Source organism: Carcharhinus amblyrhynchos, chromosome 12 (assembly GCF_965287045.1).
Source record: "Carcharhinus amblyrhynchos chromosome 12, sCarAmb.v2.hapA, whole genome shotgun sequence".
Lineage (NCBI taxonomy): Eukaryota > Metazoa > Chordata > Chondrichthyes > Carcharhiniformes > Carcharhinidae > Carcharhinus > Carcharhinus amblyrhynchos.
Window position 1 is genome coordinate 4,310,327 of NC_137335.1, and position 24,949 is coordinate 4,335,275.

The 24,949-nt window shown below is 43.4% G+C and overlaps 1 protein-coding gene across 1 annotated transcript in view; it reads right to left on the reverse strand.

The window, feature by feature from the left end:
- The window catches only part of pcsk2 (proprotein convertase subtilisin/kexin type 2), a 63,785-nt gene extending 49,187 nt beyond the window's left edge, over positions 1–14,598 (reverse strand). Inside the window, exon 1 of the mRNA XM_080199717.1 lies at positions 14,225–14,598. Coding sequence (XP_080055843.1) covers positions 14,225–14,401 — 177 coding nt within the window. The 5' untranslated portion in view covers positions 14,402–14,598. The remainder of the gene's footprint in view (positions 1–14,224) is intronic.
- Positions 14,599–24,949: the final 10,351 nt, after the last annotated feature.

Sequence of the window (24,949 nt, forward strand, 5' to 3'; positions counted from 1 at the left end):
AGGCAGCAGTGCTAACCACTGTGCCACTGTGTCACCCCTATTTATGTTCTCACACCATTATCCCTTTCGTCATTTAATCTCTCTTGCCCTGTGACACTCACAGACTTCCCAATCTGATTAATTTTTTGCCCCCTACCCCCCAATCCCTGCCTTTCCCTCCCTCTATCCACTTGCTTACAAACCTGCTACACGTCTAGTTCCAGTTCCGATGGAAGGGCGGCACGGTGACACAGCGGTTAGCACTGCTCCCTCACAGCGCTACGGAGCTGGGGTCGATTCCCGGCTTGGGTCACTGTCTGTGTGGAGTTTGCACATTCTCCCCGTGTCTACGTGGGTTTCTTCTGGGTGCTCCAGTTTCCTCCCAAACGCCAAAGATGTTCAGGTTGGGTGGATTGACCATGATAAATTGCCCCTTAGTGTCAGGGGACTAGCTAGGGTAAATAAGTGGAGTGGTGGGGATAGGCCCGGGTGGGATTGTGGTCGGTGTAGACTTGATGGGCCGAATGGCCGCCTTCTGCACTGTAGGATTCTATGATTCTAGATCATTGATCTGGAACATTAATCCTGCTTCTCTCTCCACAGATGCTGTCTGAGTTGCTGAACATTTTATCATTTATTTCAGATTTCCAGCTTCTGCAGTATGTTATATTTTGCGACCTGCTCTGCTTACACATTTCAATAGTGTGTCTATCTCACACTCTGGCTCCTAACCATGTTTGACTTAAACAAACCTCTGGCATCTCCAAGGCTGAAGTAGGCTAACCATCAGTTCTCGAAAGGATCTCTGGGGTTTTCTCAATTAAACACTCAAGTATTTGAATTTTACTGTTCTGGGTTTCTCCAGCTGTAAATACTCTAAGGGCGGGTACGGTGGCATAGTGGCTACCACTCCTGCCTCACAGCACCAGGAATCTAGGTTCGATTCCCGGCTTGGGATACTGTCTGTGCAGAGTCTGCACATTCTCCTTGTGTCTGCATGGGTTTCCTCCGGGTGCTCTGGTTTCCTCCCACAGTCTGAAAGACGTGCAGGTTAGGTGCATTGGCCATGCTAAATTCTCCCTCAGTGTACCCGAACAGGTGCCAGAGTGTGGCAACTAGGGGATTTTCACATTAACTTCATTGCGGTGTTAATGTAAGCCTACTTGTGGACACCAATAAATAAACTTAAGCTTAAAATTTAAACCGACTCCACAAAAGAATCGATGACCACTATCGTCGCCAGCACCCCACCCCTGCCCCCTTCTTACCCAGATCAGTTCCTTCTCTAGAGAAATAATGAGTGCAAGGTCCACTAAATTTCCTGTCCTGCAAAAGTTTAGTTTAGTTTATTTATTAGTATCACAAGTCGGCTTACATTAATACTGCAATTAAGTTACTGCAAAAATTCTAGTCGCCACACTCCGGTGCCTGTTCGGGTACACTGAGGGAAATGCTTGGTCAATGCAGCTAGCCTGCATGCCTTTGAACTGTGGGAGGAAACCAGAGCACCCGGAGGAAACCCATGCAGACACGGGGAGAACGTGCAAACTACACACAGACAGTGACCCAAACTGGGAATGGACCAGTCCCACTGGAAGTCAATGGACTTTGACTGGACCATCACATCTCACGTGATATGTCCCGATACGACAGTAAAGTTTACTTATTAGTCACATATAGGCTTACATTAACACTGCAATGAAATTACCATGAAAATCCCCTGGTCGCAACACTCTGGTGCCTGCTTGAGTGCACTGAGGGAGAATTTAGCATGCTTAATTCACCTAACCTGCACATTTTTGGACTATGGGAGGAAACTGGAGCACCTGGAGGAAACCCACGTGGATACAGGGAGAATGTGCAGACTTTGCATGGATAGTGACTGGAGCTGGGAAGGGGACCCAGGTCCCTGATGCCTTGAGGCAGCAGTGCTAACCACTGTGCCACCTCAGGGTCAGAAAATCCCAACTTCTCTCTGTTGCTTTTGTAAAATACAGAACTGCACTGAGTACGTTGTGAACTCTACTGGAATGTTCCCTGTGGTCTGTTAGATGCATTTTCTTTTTTGCTTAGTTATGGTTTCCGAACACTAACTCAATAGAAGAAATGCTACACGGATGGCGCAGACTATTCAACATTCTGCTACTTTTAGCTGCTCTGCAGGTTACTGCAAACATGTGTGAGTAAAATCAAGAACAGTTATGAATCCTTTTTATAACATTTACACTTATTACATCAACTCAAATGATTCCTGCCCTCTGTTAATAGATCCAGAAGAAAATGCAATTTTTCGGAATTACTCAGCATCACCCCAGGATAGCAAATCTGGCTGTCAAATATAACATGCACTGCTCCAATTAGACATAACCATTGTTTTTATAGTTCTTAGCCATTCCATGGCATTGGATCAGCAAAAAATTCAAAAACTGCAGAAACAAAAGCAGAGATTGCAAGAAATACTTGGCAGGTTTCTCAAGGTAGAACGGCCAAGTTGACCATTCAGGCTGCTCAACCCATGGTCCTGCCTCAAACATGAACATGTTTGATCCCTACGCAGACTCTGCCTGGCATGATGGATGTTTCTGGCATTCTTCGATCTTGTGTCAGCTTGGCTTTTTTCTCAAAATCATAATCCCGGATCCGGAAAAGAACGCGGCGACATTTTTGTCATAAAATGAGATGCGTTGGTAATGTATACTGGAAATAATAGGGTGGCACGGTGGCACAGTGGTTAGCAGTGCTGCCTCACAGCGCCAGGGACGCAGGTTCAATTCCCAGCTTGGGTCACTGTCTGGGTGGAGTCTGCCCTGTGTCTGTGTGGTTTCCTCTGATTTTCTTTGAAAGACATGCTGGTTAGGTACATTGGCTGTGCTAAATTCTTCCTCAGTGCACCCGAACAGGCGCTGGAGTGCAGCAACTAGGGGATTTTCACAGTAACTTCATTGCGGTGTTAACGTTAAGCCTACTTGTGAAACTAATAAATCAGGAGTGGCGCTGGTCGCAAACTGCAGCATCGAACATTGCATTTATTTTGGCAGCTTTTGTATGACAGCTCAGTGCCTGCATTAGAAAAATTCAAAGAGGGATTTCACACAAACCTTAGTCATAAAATATTCCTCACAGAGCGACTTGTGGGAATGTCCTCGTCAGCCAGTGTATTCCAATCAAGTATATGTTCCTTCACCAAAATCCCTTTATTTACTAACTCTAACAGTGAGACACAGAGTGCTACCAGTCAGCAGTCTATCTTTGGGCCTGAGGAGCTGACACTCCTGGATAAGAGCAAGGGAAAGATTGATTGGCCCATCAATTGGATCTTTAATCAGGGAGTTCATACTCCAATAGGCCAACCTCAATGGCCTGACTGAAGTCATTACAGTTATCCTGTTATAGCTATACCTATCCTGCTCTCAATTATCTCAGTTAGCCTGTTACAACAATAACTACCTTGTTCTTAGTTATCTTAGTTACCCTGCTAAAGACAATCTTCTGCTGCCCACCATAAAGTTTCACCATTCATTGTGATCATGGCTGATCATCAAATTCAATATCCTGATCCTGCCTTCCCTCCGAATCCCTTGTCCCCTGTAGCCCCAAGATCTGTGTCTAATTTCTTCCTGAAATCACACAATGTTTTGGCCTCAACTACTTTCTGTGGCAGTGAATTCCCCACATTCACCACAGCCTGGGTGAAGAAATTTCTCTCCATTATTCCTCCTACAACTTACGCAATAAACCATATTCATATAATTATATTCTGATTCAAGGACATAAAGCTCAAAAGATGAAGATCAAGTGATATCTTGGGTTTAATTATGAAATTCAAGTCAAAACTCTGATCGCACCATCAGAATGGGGTAACTATGTAAATTTTCTCAATTAGCTGTAATTAAAACCTCCTTTAATGACAATTCACAAGTCTGCCTGCATTTAATCTCTAAATGTGGATAAGAACAGGACATGGAGCTTGACTCATCAATCGACAGTTCCGACGTGACGCAGCAAAAAACCGCACTGACCTCCTCAGAAGACAAACACGGGACACAGTGGACAGAGTACCCTTCGTCGTCCAGTACTTCCCCGGAGCAGAGAAGCTACGACATCTTCTCCGGAGTCTTCAACTTGTCATTGATGAAGATGAACATCTCGCCAAGGCCATCCCCACACCCCCACTTCTAGGGACATGTTCGACACAACTTTGTGGGCCAAAGGGCCTGTATTGTGCTGTAGTTTTTCTATGTTTCTTGCCTTCAAACAACTGCACAACCTCAAACAAACCATTGTCTGCAGTAAACTACCCAGCCTTCAGGAACACAGTGACCATGACACCACACAACCCTGCCACAGCAATCTCTGCAAGACATGCCGGATCATCGACACGGATGCCATCATCTCACATGAGAACACCATCCACCAGGTACACAGTACATACTCTTGCAACTCAGCCAACATTGTCTCCCTTATAGGCTGCAGGAAAGGATGTCCCGAAGCATGGTACATTGGGGAGACCATGCAAACACTATGACAACAGATGAATGAACACCGCTCGACAATCACCAGGCAAGACTGTGGTCTTCTTGTTGGCGAACACTTCAGTGGTCACAGGCATTCGGCCTCTGATCTTCGGGTAAACATTCTCCAAGGCGGCCTTCACAGCACATGACAGTGCAGAGTCGCTGAGCAGAGACTGATAGCCAAGTTCCACACACATGAGGACAGCCTCAACAGGGTTCTTGGGTTCATGTCACACTATTTGTAACCCCCATGACTTGCTTAGGCTTGCAACATCTTACTTACTGTCCTGTCTGGAGACAATACACATCTCTTTAACCTATGCTTAATGTTATCTCCACTCACTATGTCTGTACGTTTAAGACTAGATTAGCTGTAAAGACTCGTATTCTAATCAGTATTCTGTAAACTGTGTGTGTGCCTTTATATGCCCTATTTGTGATCAGAACTGCCACTCACCTAACGAAGGAGTAGTGCTCCAAAAGCTAGTGATGTTTGCTACCAAATAAACCTGTTGGACTTTAACCTGGTGTTGTGAGACTTCTTACTGTGCTTAATCTCTAACCCATTCTAAAGTCCTACAATACAAATTACTTAACACTCCAACTCTTTTTCAGAAAAGAATACAGGAAATGTATTTAATTTACAGAGTCAAAGTCTTAGATTAAATCAGGTTATGTGCAAAATGCACACCCAGAAAATGATTGTATTGAAAGGGTTCTGATAGTGTTAGAAGATGCAAGAACATCAGTGGTATGGTGGCACGATGGTTAGCACAGCGCCAGGAACCTGGGTTCAATTCCAGCCTCAGGGTCTCTGTCTGTGCAGAGTCTGCACATTCTCTACATGTCTATGTGGGCTTCCTCCAGGTGTTCTGGTTTCCTTCCACAGTCAAAAGGTGTATGGGTTAGGTTGATTGGCGATGCTAAAGTGTTCCTTAGTATTAGGGGATTAGCAGAGTAAAGCAGTTGTGGAGATAAAGCCCAGGGTGTTATTGTGGTCGGTGCAGACTTGATGGGCTGAATGGCCTCCTTCTGAACTGTAGAGATTCTATAATTCTATGAAAAGGGTTGAGATAAATTTCATCAACAGAAATTTTCATTCCAGTTCCTTCTTTACATCAGCTATCTTTATCCTAAATGTGCATTTCCTACATATCTCTTTTCATTCAAAAATCTCAATAAAATGAATGTTATTTAAACAAAGTTCATATTTTACGAACTTGTATCCAGATTTTATTCCTTATCAAGGGTTACGGCCCAGGTTTTGTGGTGATAATGACTGTCTCACCACTCATCTGAGGTCCAGCTTCAGGAGTCTGCGTACGCGCAGTTACACATAGAAATCCAGAAATTGCTCTGTGTGATTCCACATTTCCCCATTGGGTGAATTGTTCAAGACCTGCTCAAACAGAACTGAATAAAAATCTCAAACGCAGCTGTGTTTTGTTAATTGAAGCGGGCCTGACAAATTTCCCCATTTTGATAAATGTGTATATTTTAAATACATTTGTTTGCAATATTACAACTTAGTGTATGTCCCAAATATTCATTTCATCTTGGTAAAACTGTACTTAGAGGTAAAAACTTCAGTACATTTCACTTCCTGGTTTGCTGTCTGTGAGAATACTTCACCGTGATTGGATGCTTACCCTTTTTGATGGCACCACTGATGTTGGATGCTTGGGAGTGCAGGCGCAGCAAGCTATTAGGACGGCTAATGGAATGTTATCCTTTGCTGCAAGAGGATTTGAGTATGGGAGTAGTGATTCCTACTTCAATTGTATGGGAGCTTGTTTAGAGCTCACCTGGAGCACTGTGTACCATTTTCGTCCCCTTACCTCAAAAAGGATATTATTGCCATAGAGGGAGTGCAACAAAGGTTCACTAGACTTGTTCTGGGGTAGCGGGACTGTCTTATGAAGAGGGATTAAGCAAACTGGGCCTGAATTTGTGGAGTTCCCTCCTCTAATGCATTGTTTAATAACTGGCATTCAAGACTGGCTGTGACAGGGTCATAGAATCCCTACAGTGCAGAAGGAGGCCATTCAGCCCATTGAGTCTGCACCAACAGCAATCCCACCCAGGCCCTATCCCTGTAACTCCACATATTTACCCCACTAATCCCTCTAATCTATGCATCCTGGGACACTAAGGGGTAATTTAGCATGGCCAATGCACCTAACCCACACATGCTTGGGCTCCAGAAGGAAAAAAAAGTTTGGGGAGCCAGTACTCTCATTTCCATGTTTACTGGCATTCCATTTTAAAGTATACAAGAAGAGTTCAGACCAGTATTTTCCCCATTTTACTGTTTTTCTTCCCTTCCGGGACTGCAGAGCTTAGATCTGTTCCATTGGTTGTGGCATTGCTTAGCTCTGTCTAAGACTTCAAGTTTAGGCTGTGTTTCGCTACATCACACAGTTCAATTAGGTTAATACCAGCCCAGTGAAATGTAATTGCTGTTTGGGGAGATCAGTTCTGGAAACTGGGATGTACTGGTCAGTTTCAGAAACATCCGGCACTTTGAGAAGTGCAGCATCTGCACGACACTTGCTTCACTTGGCAGTAAGTGAGCAGAGGTTCTTGCGATATAAAAACAGAGGCTGGATTTCCTTTCACACATCACATACACAACAGGATCAGCGCGATTCACTTCTCCAGCAGAGTTACTTTCTGCTGTTTGGTGCTCCATCACATGATCAAAAGTGAAAAATCATTTACTGGTAAGTCGAAAAATGCAACTCTGCAAAAACAAGCATTCACTGGACTTAGAAATGGAAATATCCATATGTAGGAAGGTCCTCCGGGATAACGCAAATTAATAAACTGAAGTCCATGCCATACATTCAATAGAATTGCTTTCATATGACTACATTATTCCAAACATGTACAGTTTTTTTAAATCAATTAATTTAAATAAAGAACACCAACATTGTTGTGATACAATCAGCAAGTTATAGAATGTTTTTCCGACCTGACACCATTATTATCCACTGAGCTACCCGGCCTGTATTATTTTGTGAGCTTTAATCATAGAATAGAAGCACAGAATTCACATTGAGCTGAAGGAGGCCATTCAGCCCATCAAGTCTGCACGGAATCTCTGACAGAGCATCTTACCCAGCCCCCTACCTTATCCCCGTAATCCCACATATGGACTCTGCTAATCCCCCTAACCAACACTAAGACACAACTTAGCATGGCCAATCCACTGTGGGAGGAAACCAGAGCACCCAGAGGAAACCCACGCGGACACAAGGAGAATATGCAGACTCCACATATACAATGACTCAAGGCCGGAAACGAACCCAGGTTACTGATGCTGTGAGACAGCAGTGCTAACCACTGTGCCACCGTGCCGCCCCCTCTTCAGTAGCTCTTCCAGAGGTGCCCAGCATCACGGATGCCAGTCTTCAGCCAGTTTGATTCACATTCCACATGGCGTCAAGAAATGGCTGAAGGCACTGGATTCCGCAAAGGCCATCACGGGCCCTGACAACATTCTAGTAATGGCAATGAAGACCTGTGTTCCAGAACTACCTGTGGCTCTAGTCAAGCTATTCCAAACCAGCTACAACCCTGGCATCTGCCTGCCAATGTGGAAAAATGCCCTACCCACAAAAAGCAGGACGAATCCAACCCAACTGATTACTGCCCCATCAGCCTACTCTTGATCATCAGTAAAATGATGAAAAGAATCATCAACAACGCAATCAAGTGGCACTTAGGAACATCGGAATGGAGCAGGCCATTCAGCCCATCAAGCTTGTTCCGCCATTCAATATGATCATGGCTGATCAGACACGTAAATGTCTTTTACCCGCACTATCTTCATGCCCCTAGAATATTGTGTGCTGTTTTGGTCTCCTTTCCTAAGGAAGATGTCCTTGCTCTCGAGGGAGAGCAGCGAAGGTTTACCAGGCTGATTCCGGGGATGGCGGGACTGATATATGCGGAGGGATTGACTAGATTAGGATTGTTTTCGCTTCAGATGAATGAGGGGGTGTCTCATAGAGAGTTATAAAATTCTAACAGGTCTAGATGAGATAGATGCTAGAAGGATGTTCCCAATGGTGGAAGTGTCCAGAACCAGGAGTCACAGTCTGAGGATTCAGGACAGACTATTTAGGATGGAGATGCAGAGACATTTCTTCACCCAAAGCGTGGTGAGCCTGTGGATTCATTACCACAGGGAGTACTTGATGCCAAAACATTGAATGTATTCAAGAGGCGGCTGGATATCGCACTTGGGAAGAATGGGATCAAAGGTTATGGGGAGAAAGCAGGATGTTGAGTTGGATGATCAGCCATGATCATGATGACTGGTGGAGCAGGATCGAAGGGCCAAATGGCCTCCTCCTGCTCCTATATTCTGTTTCTATGTTATCCTTTATGTTATCGTGAATCCGAAATCTATCAATTTCTATCTTAAACAGACTCAATGACTAAGTTTCCCTCTGAATAGAGAATTCCAAAGATTCACAACCTTCTGTGTAAAGAAATTTCTCCTCAGCTCAGTCCAACGTGGCCTCCACATTACTTTGAGATTATGTCCCCTGGTTCTAAGTGCCCCAACCAAGGAAAATATCTTATCTGCATCTACTCAGTCTGTTCCTTGAAATATTTTGTAAATTTCAATTAATCACCTCTAATTCTTCAAAATTCTCTTGGTTTCCCCATTTTTAATTGAGTTCAGGATCCACCCAGAGTACCAATCTCTAATTCATATTAAGAATAATTTAGGAATGTGACAATAAGTGGAGCATGAAGTGAGGATATCTGAGAATTTACAGTAGAGAAACAGGCCATTCAGAACAACTGCTCCAGGCTGGTCTCAATGCTCACTAGGGGCCTCCTCCCAACCTGCTTTATCAGCAATAGGGAACAGTAGCGTTTACATTACTGGACCAGTAAACCAGAGACCTGGGCTAATGAACCAGGGATGTGGGGCCAGAATTTGGCCACCAAGGTAGATAGTGTAGCAATTTCCAAATTGCTGAACCCACCTCTGTGAAAAGTATCCCGAATCATGTGAATTTAGCTCTGACGGAGCCTGGGAGGGGTGGGAATGTGTGATCTTGGAAGCAAAGCCTGGGATAATGGATGCTGAGGCAACCTGGTTAGAAGACCCACTTTTGTATTCTTGGTCTTTGCCCCAGTTATTTTAATAGGTGTTAGGCCCCTAGCTCTCACCTCTCAAGCCCCCTCATTCCTACCCATTCCAATGGCCTCTTATACCTTCCAGGCCAACTCATGACCCCACCCACCCCCACAACATCTCATACTCTCCATGCCATTTACTCAGGATCCACCACAAGTAAACCTCAGGGGCCATGTGGAGATAAAAAAAAGTCTAACAATCTAATTCAGCTCTCACTCCTACGCACTTGACAGTGGGAAAACCTCCCACTCATAAATCCATTAAAAGCTCTTAAATCTCCTCAAGCAGTTGATTTCCTATAAAAAAAAAGCTGTATTTAAACCCTACATCAAAGACAGTTAATCATTTAAATTGTCAATTAAATAGTGAACTCAGAATCTCCATTCTAGCTTTTGAAACTCAGCCAAATATTCCTAATTGCATAATACTAGTGCTAGAGGAAGTGTCAACAAGGACCTCAATGGAAACTGCACAGATGCCTTACTTTCTAAGCTATCAGGTCTGCCAATCAAAGCAAGCCAATGGAGGGATTTTTAAACTCTTTCTGATAGCCACAGCCCATTTTTCTTTATCCCAAAGTTTAAAAAGTGGGACATTTTTTTAAAAGTCAGAGATTGATAGTTCTCCAGACCTTATCCACCCTTCAAGTGCACTTATGTCTACTCCATCAATTTGTGACCCCCACATTGTGTGTTAAGGCCCTTGCAATAGCCAAAATTATGACTCAGCACTCGGTTCCAATGGCCCTGCTGAGTTCAGGTTTGCCACCTAGTGATTCACAGCCTCTCCCACGCAGTGGAAGTTGGAACTATCAGAAATGGGCGTGGAACTTCCGCACCTGGGTCCTACCCACCATTAGTAAAGGTCCACAAAATCTTCCCCACTCTGAGAAAATCCAGGCCATGAATTCAAATCCCCAGATGACAGTTGGGAATTTAAATTCAATTAAATAAACCTAGTGTGTACATATATGTGTATTTAAAAAGTGGCACCAGTGATGATGACTATGAAAATACTGGATTGTCCTTAATTTAGAAAGAGTTAAACTTCCTGGTTCACTAATGAACTCATTCTTATTTATACCCAATCTGCTTTACAGAAACTCCAACCATTTCATTGCTAGCAATGAAATGACCTAGCAAGCCCCCAGCTGCCCCTATCCCCAACACCAACACCCATTCATGGTTTTTTGACAAAGCACAACTCCTCATTCCCTTCTCCCTTCCAGTGTTTAGCTACCTAACCCTAAACCCCTCAATGCACCAACACACTTTGTCTCCTGCACTCTCCGTGTTCCAGCTTCTCACCACTCTCTGGGGAAAGATACATGGCGGTTTTCAGAGGGCAATTGAAATAACTCCCACACCAAGAGCCACAAGGGACAAAGTATTTTCCAAAGCTCTGAGCATTCAGCCCTTCAATCTGCTGTCCTTGCCCCTCGAACCCCCCCCCCCACCCCTGTACATGTCCACAGAGATTTAATAAAACGTCACTTTAAGCAAAAAACGTGCAAAGGAGCCCAATATGGATAAAATGCAGCAGAATTTAATGACACAATAATATAAAAATCTATCCTATTTTACTAGGAGATCATTTGGGAGGGAAATTGACTTGATTGGGGAAAGTAAATGGGAAAACAGTCTTGTGAAATTGAAGGCAAATTGAAGTGATGTTTATAAATCAGGGTCCCCGCTATGTTACCAATTACTGACGGTATCAGTCTCCATGAAGAAACATTCTGTGGAAAATGTTAATATTTTTGAAAAGGTGGAATATTGTTGAGTGGATGAAGGCATGTTGATGATTATCACTCAACAGTAAATTTTATCATATTAAAAACCGCAATTTTAGCAAAGTGCAATTGTGTTGTAAGGAAATTCCTAGTCCTCCAGAGACACAGCTCTCTGATGATAAAGTACCTGTCCCTCTCTGTACAAATTGAACACAAATGAAGGGTTAGGAAATTGGTCAAACTATGTTTGGACGAGAGGGTTTGAGAGTCAATCCCAAAGGATGATTGGAGAAAAAACGATCAGCAACGCTGCAAAGTCTTTTGACAATAAATATTTAGTTCCATTAAAACTGACCAACGCAAAAGGCGGATGTCCAGTTCAAAACATTCATCACAACTCCGCGGTCGACCAGCAGTAATGTTTCAAAGTTGTGGGAATAGCACCTCGGATTCAGCACCATGGACAGCGCCGAGTGGGAACAGCGTCGGGTGCTGAATGAATGAATGAATGGGTTCTTCACTCTGAATGTAACTTAAGATTGTGAGATGTACCGCACTTTACACAACTACCACGCCCACCCCCCACCCCGCACTCACCTCCCCCCACCCCCCGGCACACACACACACACACACACACACACGCTTTAAAGAGTTGGTTACAATGCATCTCATCAGAAATTCTACTGGCACCTATTAACCACCCACAAGGCAAATGTATTAGAGTTTCTCTCTGGAGAATTGGAACCTGCAATTGGATTTATACTCAGAGGTTACATTCCCTGAGTGATAGCTTTCAGAGCTCCAATGGATTTCCCAATGTTTAAATCGTTGATCTGGATCTATATTTTGAGCCTTGCCGACACTGTAGCTGGACAGAGATGCTTTTATCTATAGGGATGATGGTGGAGTGATGATTTTCCACATCTAACCTTCCCTGAAGTCTGGACTTCCCACTCTCTTTGTACTGGGGTTTTTATATCAGACTGCAGTTTCACAACATCAACAGCAGCAGTGTGTGTGTGTGTGTGTGTGTGTGTGTGTGTGTGTGTGTGTGTGTGTGTGTGTGTGTGTGTGTGTGTGTGTGTGTGTGTGTGTGTGTGTGTGTGTGTGTGTATAAGTGTGTGTGTCTGTGTACGTGTGTGTGTGTGTGTAAGTGTGTGTGTCTGTGTACGTGTGTGTGTGTGTGTGTGTGTGTGTAAGTGTGTAGGAGGGGAGTTGCTCTAACAAATAATCGAAGCACACCATCTCCCATCTCCCAATCATGGCACAGATCATAATTGTTTCCAAAAGATGCCCCAAACTCCCTGTCTCGCAGATGTTTAGCGCATCCAACTCTCCAAAACAAACCCCCCCCAAGAGGCCTTTTCTATTTCTTTCCAGACACAAATATAGACCCATTTCAATCTTGTCTGGACCAAAATAAGATAACACCAGTGTAAACAAAGAGTTAACAGGGTTGTAGAGCCACAGACCAGCTCTGCATGTTATCTCAGTGACTGAATAGGGGTTTTCATAGAAACTTATAAAATTCCAGCAGGAATAGAAATAGATAGGGTAGATTCAGAAAGAATCCATAACTAGGTTCCAGGATTCCATAACTAGAGGGTCACAGTTTGAGGATAAGGTGTAAAACTTTTAGAACTAGAGGTGAGAAGAAATTTCTTCACCCAGAGGGTGGTGAATGTGTGGAATCCACTACCACAGAAAGTAGTTGAGGCCAGAATGTTGTCTGATTTTAAGAAGGAATTAATCATAAAATCATAAAATCCCTACAGTGCAGAAGGAGGCCATTCAACCCATCGAATCTGCACTGACCACAACCCTATGCAGGCCCTATTCTCATAACCCCATATATTTACCCCGCTAATTCCCCTAACACTAAAGGTCAATTTAGCATGACTAAATTCTTTGGACTGTGGGAGGAAACCCGAAGCACCCAGAGGAAACCGACACAGACACGGGGAGAATATGCAAGCTCCACATCGACAGTGACCAGAGGCTGGAAGTGAACCCAAGTCCCTGTAGCTGTGAGGCAGCAGTGCTATCCACTGTGCCACTGTGCCACCTGGGTAAGAACTAGAAATAGCTCTGCGGCTAAAGAGATCAAAGGATATGGGGGGAAGGCGAGATCAGGATATTGAATTTGATGATCAGCCATGATCAAAATGAAATGGCGGGGCAGGCTCGAAGGGCCAAATGGTCTACTCCTGCTTCTACTTCCTATGTTTCTATGAATTAATGGACAGTTAACCTAAGCCCAAATAAACAGGGGGTGAGAGGGGCATCTCTTAATGACAGTGAGAAACTGGTCGGGGTGTGGAGGGGGCAGCTCCAGTTAATGAATTATGAACCTTGTTAAAGTGATGATCAGCCTGCCAGATGGTTTATGAGCTGAAATGTAGAAGTGTTTAGTAAGAATCCTGGCTAACCCACTTCAGGAGTGGCTGATCTGAAAGTTTTTGTGGATGCCAGTGACCAGTCCTTTGTGTGGATGCATAATCCACTACTATTTGATGGCCGGACATCACAACACTTTATTGACATCAACAAGGCAAAAAAAAAAATTATTTTAACCAAGGGAGATTTTAAACCCCAATACTTTTTATTATCCGCCATGAAAGCGAGAAAAGGGGGGAACGTTTCCCGAGCAATTTGCCAATTTCCAAAATATTCAGTGCAAGACAGAATGGTGCAGAATGCGGGTTAGGTTCCAGAGATGAAACAGAATGTTAAATAACACTGTCAGCGTTTTCAATAAGTGTGGGTGGCAAATTAGCACAGCTCTGCCTGATTAGATTAATGTTATTCCTTGCATGAGCTGACATGCACAATTCCTACCTTCCTGACACCGATGAAGCCAGTGTCTGCTGCAACTCGCTGGGCCACATCATCCCCTTCTCCGGCTAACTCCACCAAGAAGTGATTGGTGTAAAGCTTCTGCTGCGCCGCGGTGGTTGCCAAAATTGCTGCATTGAGCAACAAGAGGAGAACATCCTTGATAAATCCTCCCTTCATCTCTCGCAGGCAGAGAGTCAATGCTGCAAGCACACAGGCGGATAGAGAGAGAGAGAGAAAGATAGAGGCAAGCAGGGAGGGCTGAACTGGACACTAAGGTTAGCACAACTGCTGTCCACACTTCATGAGAAGTGGCTTCTTCCCCTGAGTAACTAGGCGGAGGATGGAGCTATGCAGCCTAGGGACCGCCTCGTTCCTCTCTCTCTCTCTCTTTCTCTGTGTGGGGAGGTTAAAAAAGAGCCTGCCTTTTTCCGCGGCTGATCTATAATTCATGTCGAAATTCCCTGCTCCCTCACTGGGTCACGTCGAAGGCGCGTCAAAGCCATTAAACATTCAGGATAATGTTCAGGGGGGCGGTGGTGGAGAGAGTGCTTTTGAAAAACATGCATGATTTACAGGTTCACACCAGAGTGACACAGAAGTTAAAATGGACCCTGGAAAATAAGCTGTTTCTGGGAGAGAGAGGACTGTCACCCATTCCCCCAAAATAATCCCTTTCTGGGAGAGATAGGACTGACACCCATTCCCCCACAAGATACCCCTGACATTGTCTGTTGGCAAACAAGAGAGCCACTGGACACACACTGAGGTCCTGGTTGTGCCATTCCTCATCATACAATCCCTCCAGTGCAGAAGAGGTCATCCGGCCCATCACGTCTGCATTGACTCTCTCATAGAGTATCCTAAAGTATTTATTATTTCTACACTTTACAGATCACTCACTGCCTTCTCTTTGTGAGAACAACGGAGAAGATGCAACCATGATTGACATGGAGTCGTTGCCAGGACAGGTCAATGAAGATTGGACGGGCAAACTGACCTGTTTGCGATTTTTGTGATGGGCAAGGAGCAAAGGAAGAGCATAGACAATGAGAGAATCAAAAGTGTCTAATGGAGATGTTACCAATTGTGGGGAAATCCAAAGCTGGAGTCCATAAAAAGACAACAGTCACTGATAAATCTAACATCGGAATTCAGGAGAATCTTCTTCAGCCAGAGAGTGGGAAGAATGTGAAATTTACTGCCAAAACCACTGGCAGAGGAGATAACAGAGACCCATTGAGGAGAAACTGGATAATCATATCAGGGTGAAAAAATAGTGAAAGGATACGCTGATCAGATGAGAGAACCCAAGATGAGATGAGGCTTGTGTAGAACATAATCACCAGGATAGACCCACTGGGCTGAATGGCCTGTTTCTGTGTTTAGGTTCGACATAATTCTATGCAATATAAGATGCAGTCATCAGCAAAACATGCAGATATATTGTATGAAATATCAAAGCTAAATGCAAGAATGGGCAGCACAGGGGCACAGTGGTTAGCACTGCCATCTCACAGCGCCAGGAGCCTGGATTCAATTCCGGCCTTGGGTGATTGTTTGTGTGGAGTCTGCACATTCTCCCCGTGTCTGTGTGCATTTCCTCCGGGTGCTCCAGTTTCCTCCCACAGTCCAAAGATGTGCAGGTTAGGTGGATTGGCCATGCTAAATTGCCCCTTAGTGTTGGGGGACTAGCTAGGGTAAATACATCGGGTTATGGGAATAGGCCCCAAGATGTGTTGGTTAGATGGTTCTAGCTGTTAAGAAAGTGCTTTCTTGCAATTTTGTTCTGATTCAAGGATCTACAGCTGAAACATCAACTCATTTGCTGTCTCCACAGAGGCTAATCTGGCCTTGCTGAGTGTCCCCAGGTTTTGGTTCTCTCCTATTTTACCAGCACCTGTAGATTTGTTTACAGGGCTAATGATGTTCAGAATAGGGGAAGAAAGGGTCAACTTGTTTCGGTGTTTAATAGTTAAGCCATAAAGGGTGGAAAGATCTGATTCTCAGACTGTGCTGATTTAGATGAAGTTAGACAGAGCAGTTAATTAGTCAAAGTGAAATCATAGAATCCCTACAATGTAGAAAGAGGCCGTTCAATCCATCAGTTCTGCACTGACCACAATCCCCCCGGGGCCCTATCCCCTTAATCCAAGTATTAACCCTAACTAGTCCCCTTGACACTAAGGGGCAATTCAGCATGGCCAATCCACCTAACCTGCATATCTTTGAACTGTGGGAGGAAACCGGAGCACCTGGAGAAAACCCACACAGACACAGGGAGAATGTGCAAACTCCACACAGACAATGACCCAAACCTGGTCACTGGCGCTATGAGGCAGCAACGCTAACCACTGTGTCACCATGGTAATGGTTTCATCAGTAGATTCTTAATTCCAGATATTTTTTATTAAATTCAAATTCCACCATCTGCTGTGGCAGGATTCGAACCCAGGTCCCCAGAACATTGGCTGAGTTTCTGGATTAATAGTCTAGTAATAATACCAGCAGGCCAACGCCTCCCCTCCAGCCTTTAGCTACCTCAGTTTCGGACTCACGTATTAAGGACAGTCGCTTAGCTATTGTTCAGGAAGGCGAGAAGCCCTGTGGGGAAATACCCTGAAGCAGCTCGTTCCAAATTTTGATCAATTCTTCACTAATGTTTTCCATTGTCAAAGTCATCGTTCACTAATTCCTCTCTGTGATCTTCGGCGCGACAGCAGATAGCACCACAGTGGCATGGCAACAGCAGAATCAAAACATACCAAATAAAATCAAAACCTGATTAATTTGTGCTGTGCTGGGCTCTTTAAACTGGCTCCCACCTTTTCAGAGTGTCCAACAACCATGTGTAATCCATGCCACACAGATCGCGAGGTCATTGTGGACAGATTTGTTTGGGATCAGTGGCAAATACAATCACTTCTTTGTTGTTGCAGAGTGCAGTCCATTAACACATGGTTCCTTGCCCTGACACCAGGCAATGTGAAGTATTGTCCAAGCTGTGTATTTTGGAAGGCGATGGCCTAGTGGTATTATCGGTATTAATCCAGAAACTCAGCTACTGTTCTGGAGACCCAGGTCCGTATCCCACCGCAGCAGAATTTAAATTCAATAAAAAAAACTATGGGCTTAAGAATCTACTGACGACCATGAAACCATTGTCAATTATTGGAAAAACCCACCAATGTCCTTTAGGGAAGGAAATCTGCCGTCCTTACCCCGGTCTGGCCCACGTGCCATTCCAGAGCCACAGCAATGTGGTTGGCTCTCAACTGCCCTATGAAGTGGTCCAGCAAACCACTTAGTTCAAGAGCAGCTAGGGATGGGCAATAAATGCTGACCAGCCAGCAACGTCCATGTCCCAAGAATGAGTAAAGAAAAGGTCATTTAAGGCCACATGTGTATGCAAGCTATATGAAGTTAGAAAACACTTCTTCAAGAATCTTTCTCCACACCCTATGACTGTAACACTATATTCTGCACTCTCTCCTTTCCTTCTCTATGAATGGTATGCTTTGTGCGCAAGAAACAATATTTTTTACTGTATACTAATACATGTGTCAATAATAAATCAAATCTAATAAGTTATATCTTAAATCTAAACTGTGACACATGTTATACATGCTGTATTAACAGATCATTTACATGTGAGAGGTTTTCTTTTCCTATTAACTTTTCCTATAGAATCCTACAGTAGCATGGCCGATCCACCTGCACATCTTTGGACTCTGGGAGGAAACCGGAGCACCCGGAGGCAACCCATGCAGACACAGGGAGAATGTGCAAACTCTGCACAGACAGTGATCCAAGCCGAGAATTGAACCCAGGTCCCTGGCACTGTGAGGCAACAGTGCCAACCACTGTGCCATCATGGCAAGCTCCCTTACACAGTAATGACAGAATGACTATCACCTTAGGGCACTGTCTGTGCAGAGTCTGCATGTTCTCTCTGTGTCTGTGTGGGTTTCCTCCGGATGCTCCGGTTTCCTCCCACAATCCAAAGATGTGCAGGTTAGGTTGATTAGCCATGCCAAATTGACCCTAATGTCAGGGGGATTAGCAGGGTAAATATGTGGGGTTATGGGAATAGGGCTTGGGTGGGATTGTGGTCGGTTCCAGCTTGATGGGATGAATGGCCTCCTTCTGCACTGTAGGGATTCTATGATCCTATGACCCTTTAATCTGTTTTTAGTGAATGTAAGTTGGAAGCATTGTCATAATAAATCTCTTAACTTCTTCATTGTCATCACTGCCACAAGTCTTCCGTTAAATCTCATAAATCAGGCACTTAATGTCTATTGTTGATAATCAATTGTTGCATCTGAACTGGTTAGTCATCATCTCTGCCTCAGAAAATCCTTGCTGTAATAAAGCCTGCACCTTGTGCACAATTCACAATCAATCAGAGAGAATTCTTCCATGATCGCAGCTGGTCTGGACTCCCGCAACTTCTCAGCCTTCGGTGTAAAACACCACAACCTCTTCAGGACTCGCTGTCCAAAACGATGGCAAAATGTTTGATAAGACAGAGCAGACTCCAGAGGTAAGGAATGTATGGTTCAGCACTTTGAATATTTTGTCAAGCTGCGGTTGGATTCTGCATTTGAGCATCTCTGTGGAAAGGTATGTTTAATTAAAATAGGTAGCATTAATGTAAAGTCGCCCTGACCATTGCCAAATTATACATGTTAACAAATTTGCTATGTTGCAACTGTTTTATTAGATTTAAGGTAAAACTTATTAGATTTGATTTGTTATTGTCACATTTATTAGTATACAGTAAAATATATTGTTCCTTGCGCGCTCTACAAAGCATACTGTTCTTAGAGAAGGAAGGGAGTGCAGAATGTAGTGTTATAGCCATAGCTAGGGTGTAGAGAAAGATTCTTCCAGAAGTGCTTTCTAACTTCATTGCAGTGTTAATGTTTGATTTGATTTGATTTGATTTATTATTGTCACATGTACAGTAAAAAGTACTGTTTCTCGCAAGCTATACAGACAAAACATACCGTTCGTGGAGAAGGAAAGGAGAGAGCACAGAATGTAATGTTACAGTCATAGCTAGGGCGCAGAGGAAGATCAACTTAGTGCGAGGCAGGTCCATTCAAAAGTCTGATGGCAGCAGGAAAGAAGCTGTTCTTGGGTTGGTTGGTACGTGTCCTCATACTCAGAATAGAATGCAATTCAGTTTAAACTGTGTAAACTAAATAATTTTACCTCTACCTGAGAACATTTGTTGGCTTTTGAACTTTCATGTCCTCATTTCTTTATTCTTCCAATGTTCTCCCACACGTAAGGTCTTGCTTCCATCAATATGTTCCAGATAGGAGGTGGTTTCATTTATTCCCATTGAAGTAACTAAATTATTTTCAGGCAGGCAGTGTGCAGCTGCAAACTCTTTTTATGTGTCTATCCAGAATATATGACATATTACACATAAAATTGGGACAAAACAACTACATCAGAAGACATTGTTTGATTTACTTTACAATAAATCGCAACTGTTTGGATTTTGCAATCTCTGCGATGGTGAGGCAATCAGTACTCAACATAATTAAGGACAAAAACAGAAAATGCTGGAAAACCTCAGCAGGTCTGACAGCATCTGTGGAAAGAGAATAGAGCCAACGTTTCGAGTCTGGATGACCCTTCATCAGTGCTGTTAATTAAGATCTCAACTGTGACCACAAAAGCACAGTTCAATACAGAATGTGGAAGTTGCTATACAAATTTCACTGCTTCATGATCTTAAACGTATGAAGGGGTACTCAAATGCAAGAACATATCCACCAGCTACCCACTAAATGTGCTGGAAATTGTTTGGGCTGATGCACACAGGAGTAAATGATTTTTTAATGGTGTGATTTGTCTTAGTTACTGCCAAATAGCCACGCTGACATTGAGAATTTACTTTCACAAATGAAATGTCTGTGAAACTGGAGTCTTTGTTCAAGATTCTCTTAAGGTTAATGTGCAGATTCAGTTGGCAGTTAGAAAGGCAAATGCAATGTTAGCATTCATGTCAAGTGGGCTAGAATACAAGAGCAGGAATGTACTTCTGAGGCTGTATAAGGCTCTGGTCAGACCCCATTTGGAGTATTGTGAGCAGTTTTGGGCCCATTTCTAAGGAAGGATGTGCTGGTCTTGGAAAATGTCCAGAGGAGGTTCACAAGAATGATCTCTGCAATGAAGAGCTTGTCGTATGAGGAACAGTAGAGGACTATGTACTAGTTGGAGTTTAGAAGGATTTTGGGGGGGGGGATCCTATTGAAGCTTGCAGGATACTGTGAGGCCCAGATAGAGTGGACATGGAGAGGATGTTTCCACTAGTAGGGAAAACTAGAACCAGAGGGCACAACCTCAGGCTAAAGGGACGATCCTTTACAACAGAAACGAGGAGGAATTTCTTCAGCCAGAGAGAAGTGGATCTATGCCTCAGAAGGCTGAGGAGTGCCTTTAAGAAGTTGATAGATTCTTGATTAATAAGGGGATCAGGGATTATGGGGGAAAGGCAGGAGAATGGGGATAAGAAAAAAATCAGCCACGATTGAATGGTGGAGCAGACTCAGTGAGCTGAATGGCCTAAATCTGCTTCTATGTCTTATGGTCTAAGTTGGTCTAAATGTGAAATCTCATTCCTGTAAATTTTAATTATTGGAGATTTCAACAAATTTTTAAAAAATTCTGATCTGCTTATCTCCTTCTTTCATAATCCTGTTTATTTTTTATCCCTCAATGAACTTGCTGCATATGATTTTATACTGAATTAAAGATTCCGCTTGCATTTCCTTGGTGTCTTAGTGTGGGCAGCATGATGGCTCAGTAGTTGGCACTGCTGCCTCACAGCACTAGTAAAGTAAAATGTAAAGTTTATTTATTAGTCACAAGTAGGCTTACATTAACACTGCAGTGTGATTCTTTTGAAAACCCCCTAGTCACCACACTCAGGGACCCAGGTTCAATTCTGGCCTTGGGTGACTGTCTGTGTGGAGTTTGCACATTCTCCCCATGTTTGCATGGGTTTCCTCCAGGTGCTGCAGTTTCTTCCTACAGTCCAAAGGTGTGCGTGTTAGTTGGATTGGACATGATAAATTGCCCTTGAGTATCCCAAGATGTATAGGTTCGGTGAATATTTACAATTATGGGGACAGAGCCTGGGTTAGATGCTCTGTTGGAGAGTCAGGTTTGGGTCACTGTCTGTGCGAAGTCTGCACTTTCTCCTTGTGTCTGTGTGGGTTTCCTCCGGGTGCTCCAGATTCCTCCCTCAGACTGAAAGACATGCTGGCCATGCTAAATTCTCCCTCAGTGTATGCAAACAGGCGCCGGAATGTGGTGACTCGGGATTTTCACAGTAACTTCATTGCTGTTTTCGGCTCAGACAAGGAGGGCCAAAAGGCCAGTTTCTGAGCTGTGATTTTCTAAGGTTCTATGGTAAGCCTACTTGTGACACTGAGAAATAAATTTTAAACTTTAAAAAAAGATTAAGACCATTGTGGCCAGAGATTCAGCATATAATTTAAATTTGCCGCAATGTTAAATTCTTTATTCATAGAATCCCTACAGTGCAGAAGGAGGCCATTTGGCCCATTGAGTCTGCACTGACCACAATCTCAACCAGGCCCTATTCCTGTGCAGACTCAATGGGCCAAATGGCCACTTTCTGTACTGAAGGGATTCTATGTTTCTATGGATCTTCACTCTGATTGAGGAGGCATATTGTTGCTTATGCTGTTCATATGTGCCACACACCCCCTATAGAGTACACAGTTTTGGATTCCTAATGACCACAAGTTTCATTGTAAAAGCTATAGAAAGTCAGTGGGCCAGTGGAACTGTAATGAATAGAAGATGCAGTTGATGCACCACTGACTACAAAACCTGGGCTAGCTAATGTATCAAAATATGTAAAATAATTCAGTCAGAAATTAAAATAAGAAACAGAACAGTGTTTCAAAACAGATGGTCTCCAATTTCAATTCAGTTGTTCTTCCCTTTAGTTTAGAAATTAGGATCTTGTCAGAGTCAAGGAGTGGGATTTTCCATCTCCAAAACCTGAAAATCACACCCATATTCTGTCCCTCACCCACTCCAATTCCCCTGGTGAGCAGACTGGGAAATTCGCCCCAAGGGAGTATGACCTGATTTTCAACATTTATTGTAAATGAGGTCATACTCGGCAGGAAGTCTAAATACATTAGAAAGGTCTTTGCACTCAGAGAAATAATAAGTTCCTTAACTTTAAAGAGCCATTTTTCACTTAGGCATAAATAGCAGCATGTGACCCCAGCCTATTGGCTAAGATCAAACATTGGATGGAGCTTAAGATGAGGTTCAATGCCTTATCTTGTCAGCTTGGATCTTGTTTGTATCTCTGATGGGAACCATGATTTGAATTCAATTTGAATTTGGTTTTTTTGGAGCAATCAAGGAGATGGATTTGGGTTTGCCCAATCCACTCTGATCATTGGCTTTGTAACTTCAAGACTGGGATGAAATAAATAAATAGCAGCATGTACTGTCATTAACATTGTGTGGGGTTGTGTGAATGCAAACTTGTTTGGCAGCAGGGAACCACAGTCACTCATAGCTTATAATAAAAAAAGTGCCCCCAAAAATATCAGCAACAAAGATATTATTGTTTAAATTCATAGAATACACAGTACCACCCAGGCAAAGCAGCCCACATGATTGGCACTCCTTCTATAAACGTTCAATCTCTCCACCACAGACACCCAGTAGCAGCAGTGTGTACTATCTACAAGATGCACTGCAGCAATTCACCAAAGACCCTTAGACAGCACCTTCCAAACCCATGCCCAGGTAGCAATCAAAAGGGTTGGTTTGCACAATGTGAAATTAGCATTATATAAAAATAAATGATTAGTTCTTGTCAAAGTTAGCAGCAAGATTAGGGCGGCAAAGTGGCACAGTGGTTAGCACTACTGTCCACAGCGCCAGGGATCCAGATTCGATTGCCGGCTTGGGTCACTGTCTGTGCGACGTCTGCACGTTCTCCTCGTGTCTGCGTGGGTTTCCTCCGGGTGCTCTGGTTTCCTCCCTCAGACCAAAAGACATGCTGTCCATGCTAAATTCACCCTCAGTGCTACCCAAACAGGCGCCTGAGTGTGGCGACTAGGGGATTTTCACAGTAACTTCACTGTGGTGTTAATGTAAGCCTACTTGTGACACTGATAAATAAATATTAAATTTAAAAAAAAAGACCATTGTGACCAGAAATTCAATATATAATTTAAATTTGCTGCAATGTTAAATTTTTTATTCGTAGAATCCCTACAGTGAAGAAGGAGGCCATTTGGCCCATCGAGTCTGCACTGACCACAGTCTCAACCAGGCCCTATACCCGCATATTTTTCCTGCTAATCCCCCTGACACTAAGGGGCAATGGCCAATCCATCTAACTAGCATATCTTTGGAATGTGGGAGGAAACCGGAGCACCCGGAGGAAACCCACGCAGACACAGGGAGAACGTGCAAACCCCATACACACAGTGACCCGAGGCAGCAGTGCTAACCACTGTGCCACCACGACGATTTTGTTTTTGACATTATTTTTTCTGGAGATTAAATTCAAAATTTTAAAAAATGCTGCAAATTTTACTTGGCAAAGTGCCCTGAATAAATTTGATTTTTCTTGCGGGCCATCTATATTCTTTACCCCACACCTGCTTTTGAAACGGGATACAAAATGTGAGCCATCCTTTCTTTGTTTGCCTGGGCTGAAAGTAATATTTTTAATAAACAGAGCAATGATGATGTTTAAAAATAAGTCAATCACTGATATAAAGTCATCAGAACATTGGCTTTCTGTTGATAATCCCAGCATGAAGGGTGGCTTTCTGAAAATAGCAGAGAAAGCTTTTACAGCTGATCTGGAGAAGGTGAAACCTTCACATCACATTAAGGACCAAAGGCAACCGTAGCCTGTAGAGAATTAACTCAACTAATACGGGTGAAGATGAAAAATTGAAATGATAAAGCGCTATGAAAACACTGTGGAAATATGAAACGCTTGTTCATAAACCTCAAAGCAACGAAAAAGCCGTCACAGACATTTTGATTACAACGAGTGGAGATTGACTTGACACAGTCTAATTAAATATGATGTGATTGTTCAGAAATAGGACACCTCGAAACTTTTGTGAAACATTTGATCTGTAGATGTGACTGTTGAGTGTGGCACACATCCCAGCAAAAGATGTGTTTAGTATTAATATTATGAGTTCCTCAGGAGAGGGGTAAGTTTTAATAACTTCAGATAAACTAAAAAGATAATACATTGAAATGAGTGATTGCTAAGTAATAGTGTATGATCAGCGTATAACTGATCTACAATTGAGAGATACCATAATTACACAGTCTGTGCTCAATATTCCTGCTTGTTCCAATGTGATCCTGCCATTTTACATTCTCCATTTACTTGGTGCATCTGAAAATTAGGCCTCCATAGAATCCCTACAGTGCAGAAGGAGGTCATTCAGCCCATTGAGTCTGCACTGACTCTCCAAAGAGTATCTTACCTAGGCCCACCCCTCTATCCCTGTAACCCCGTGCATTTACCCTGCTAATCCACCTAACCTGCACATCTTTGGACACGAAGGGGCAATTTAGCATGGCTAATCCACCTAACCTGCACATCTTTGGACACGAAGGGGCAATTTAGCATGGCTAATCCACCTAACCTGCACATCTTTGGACACGAAGGGG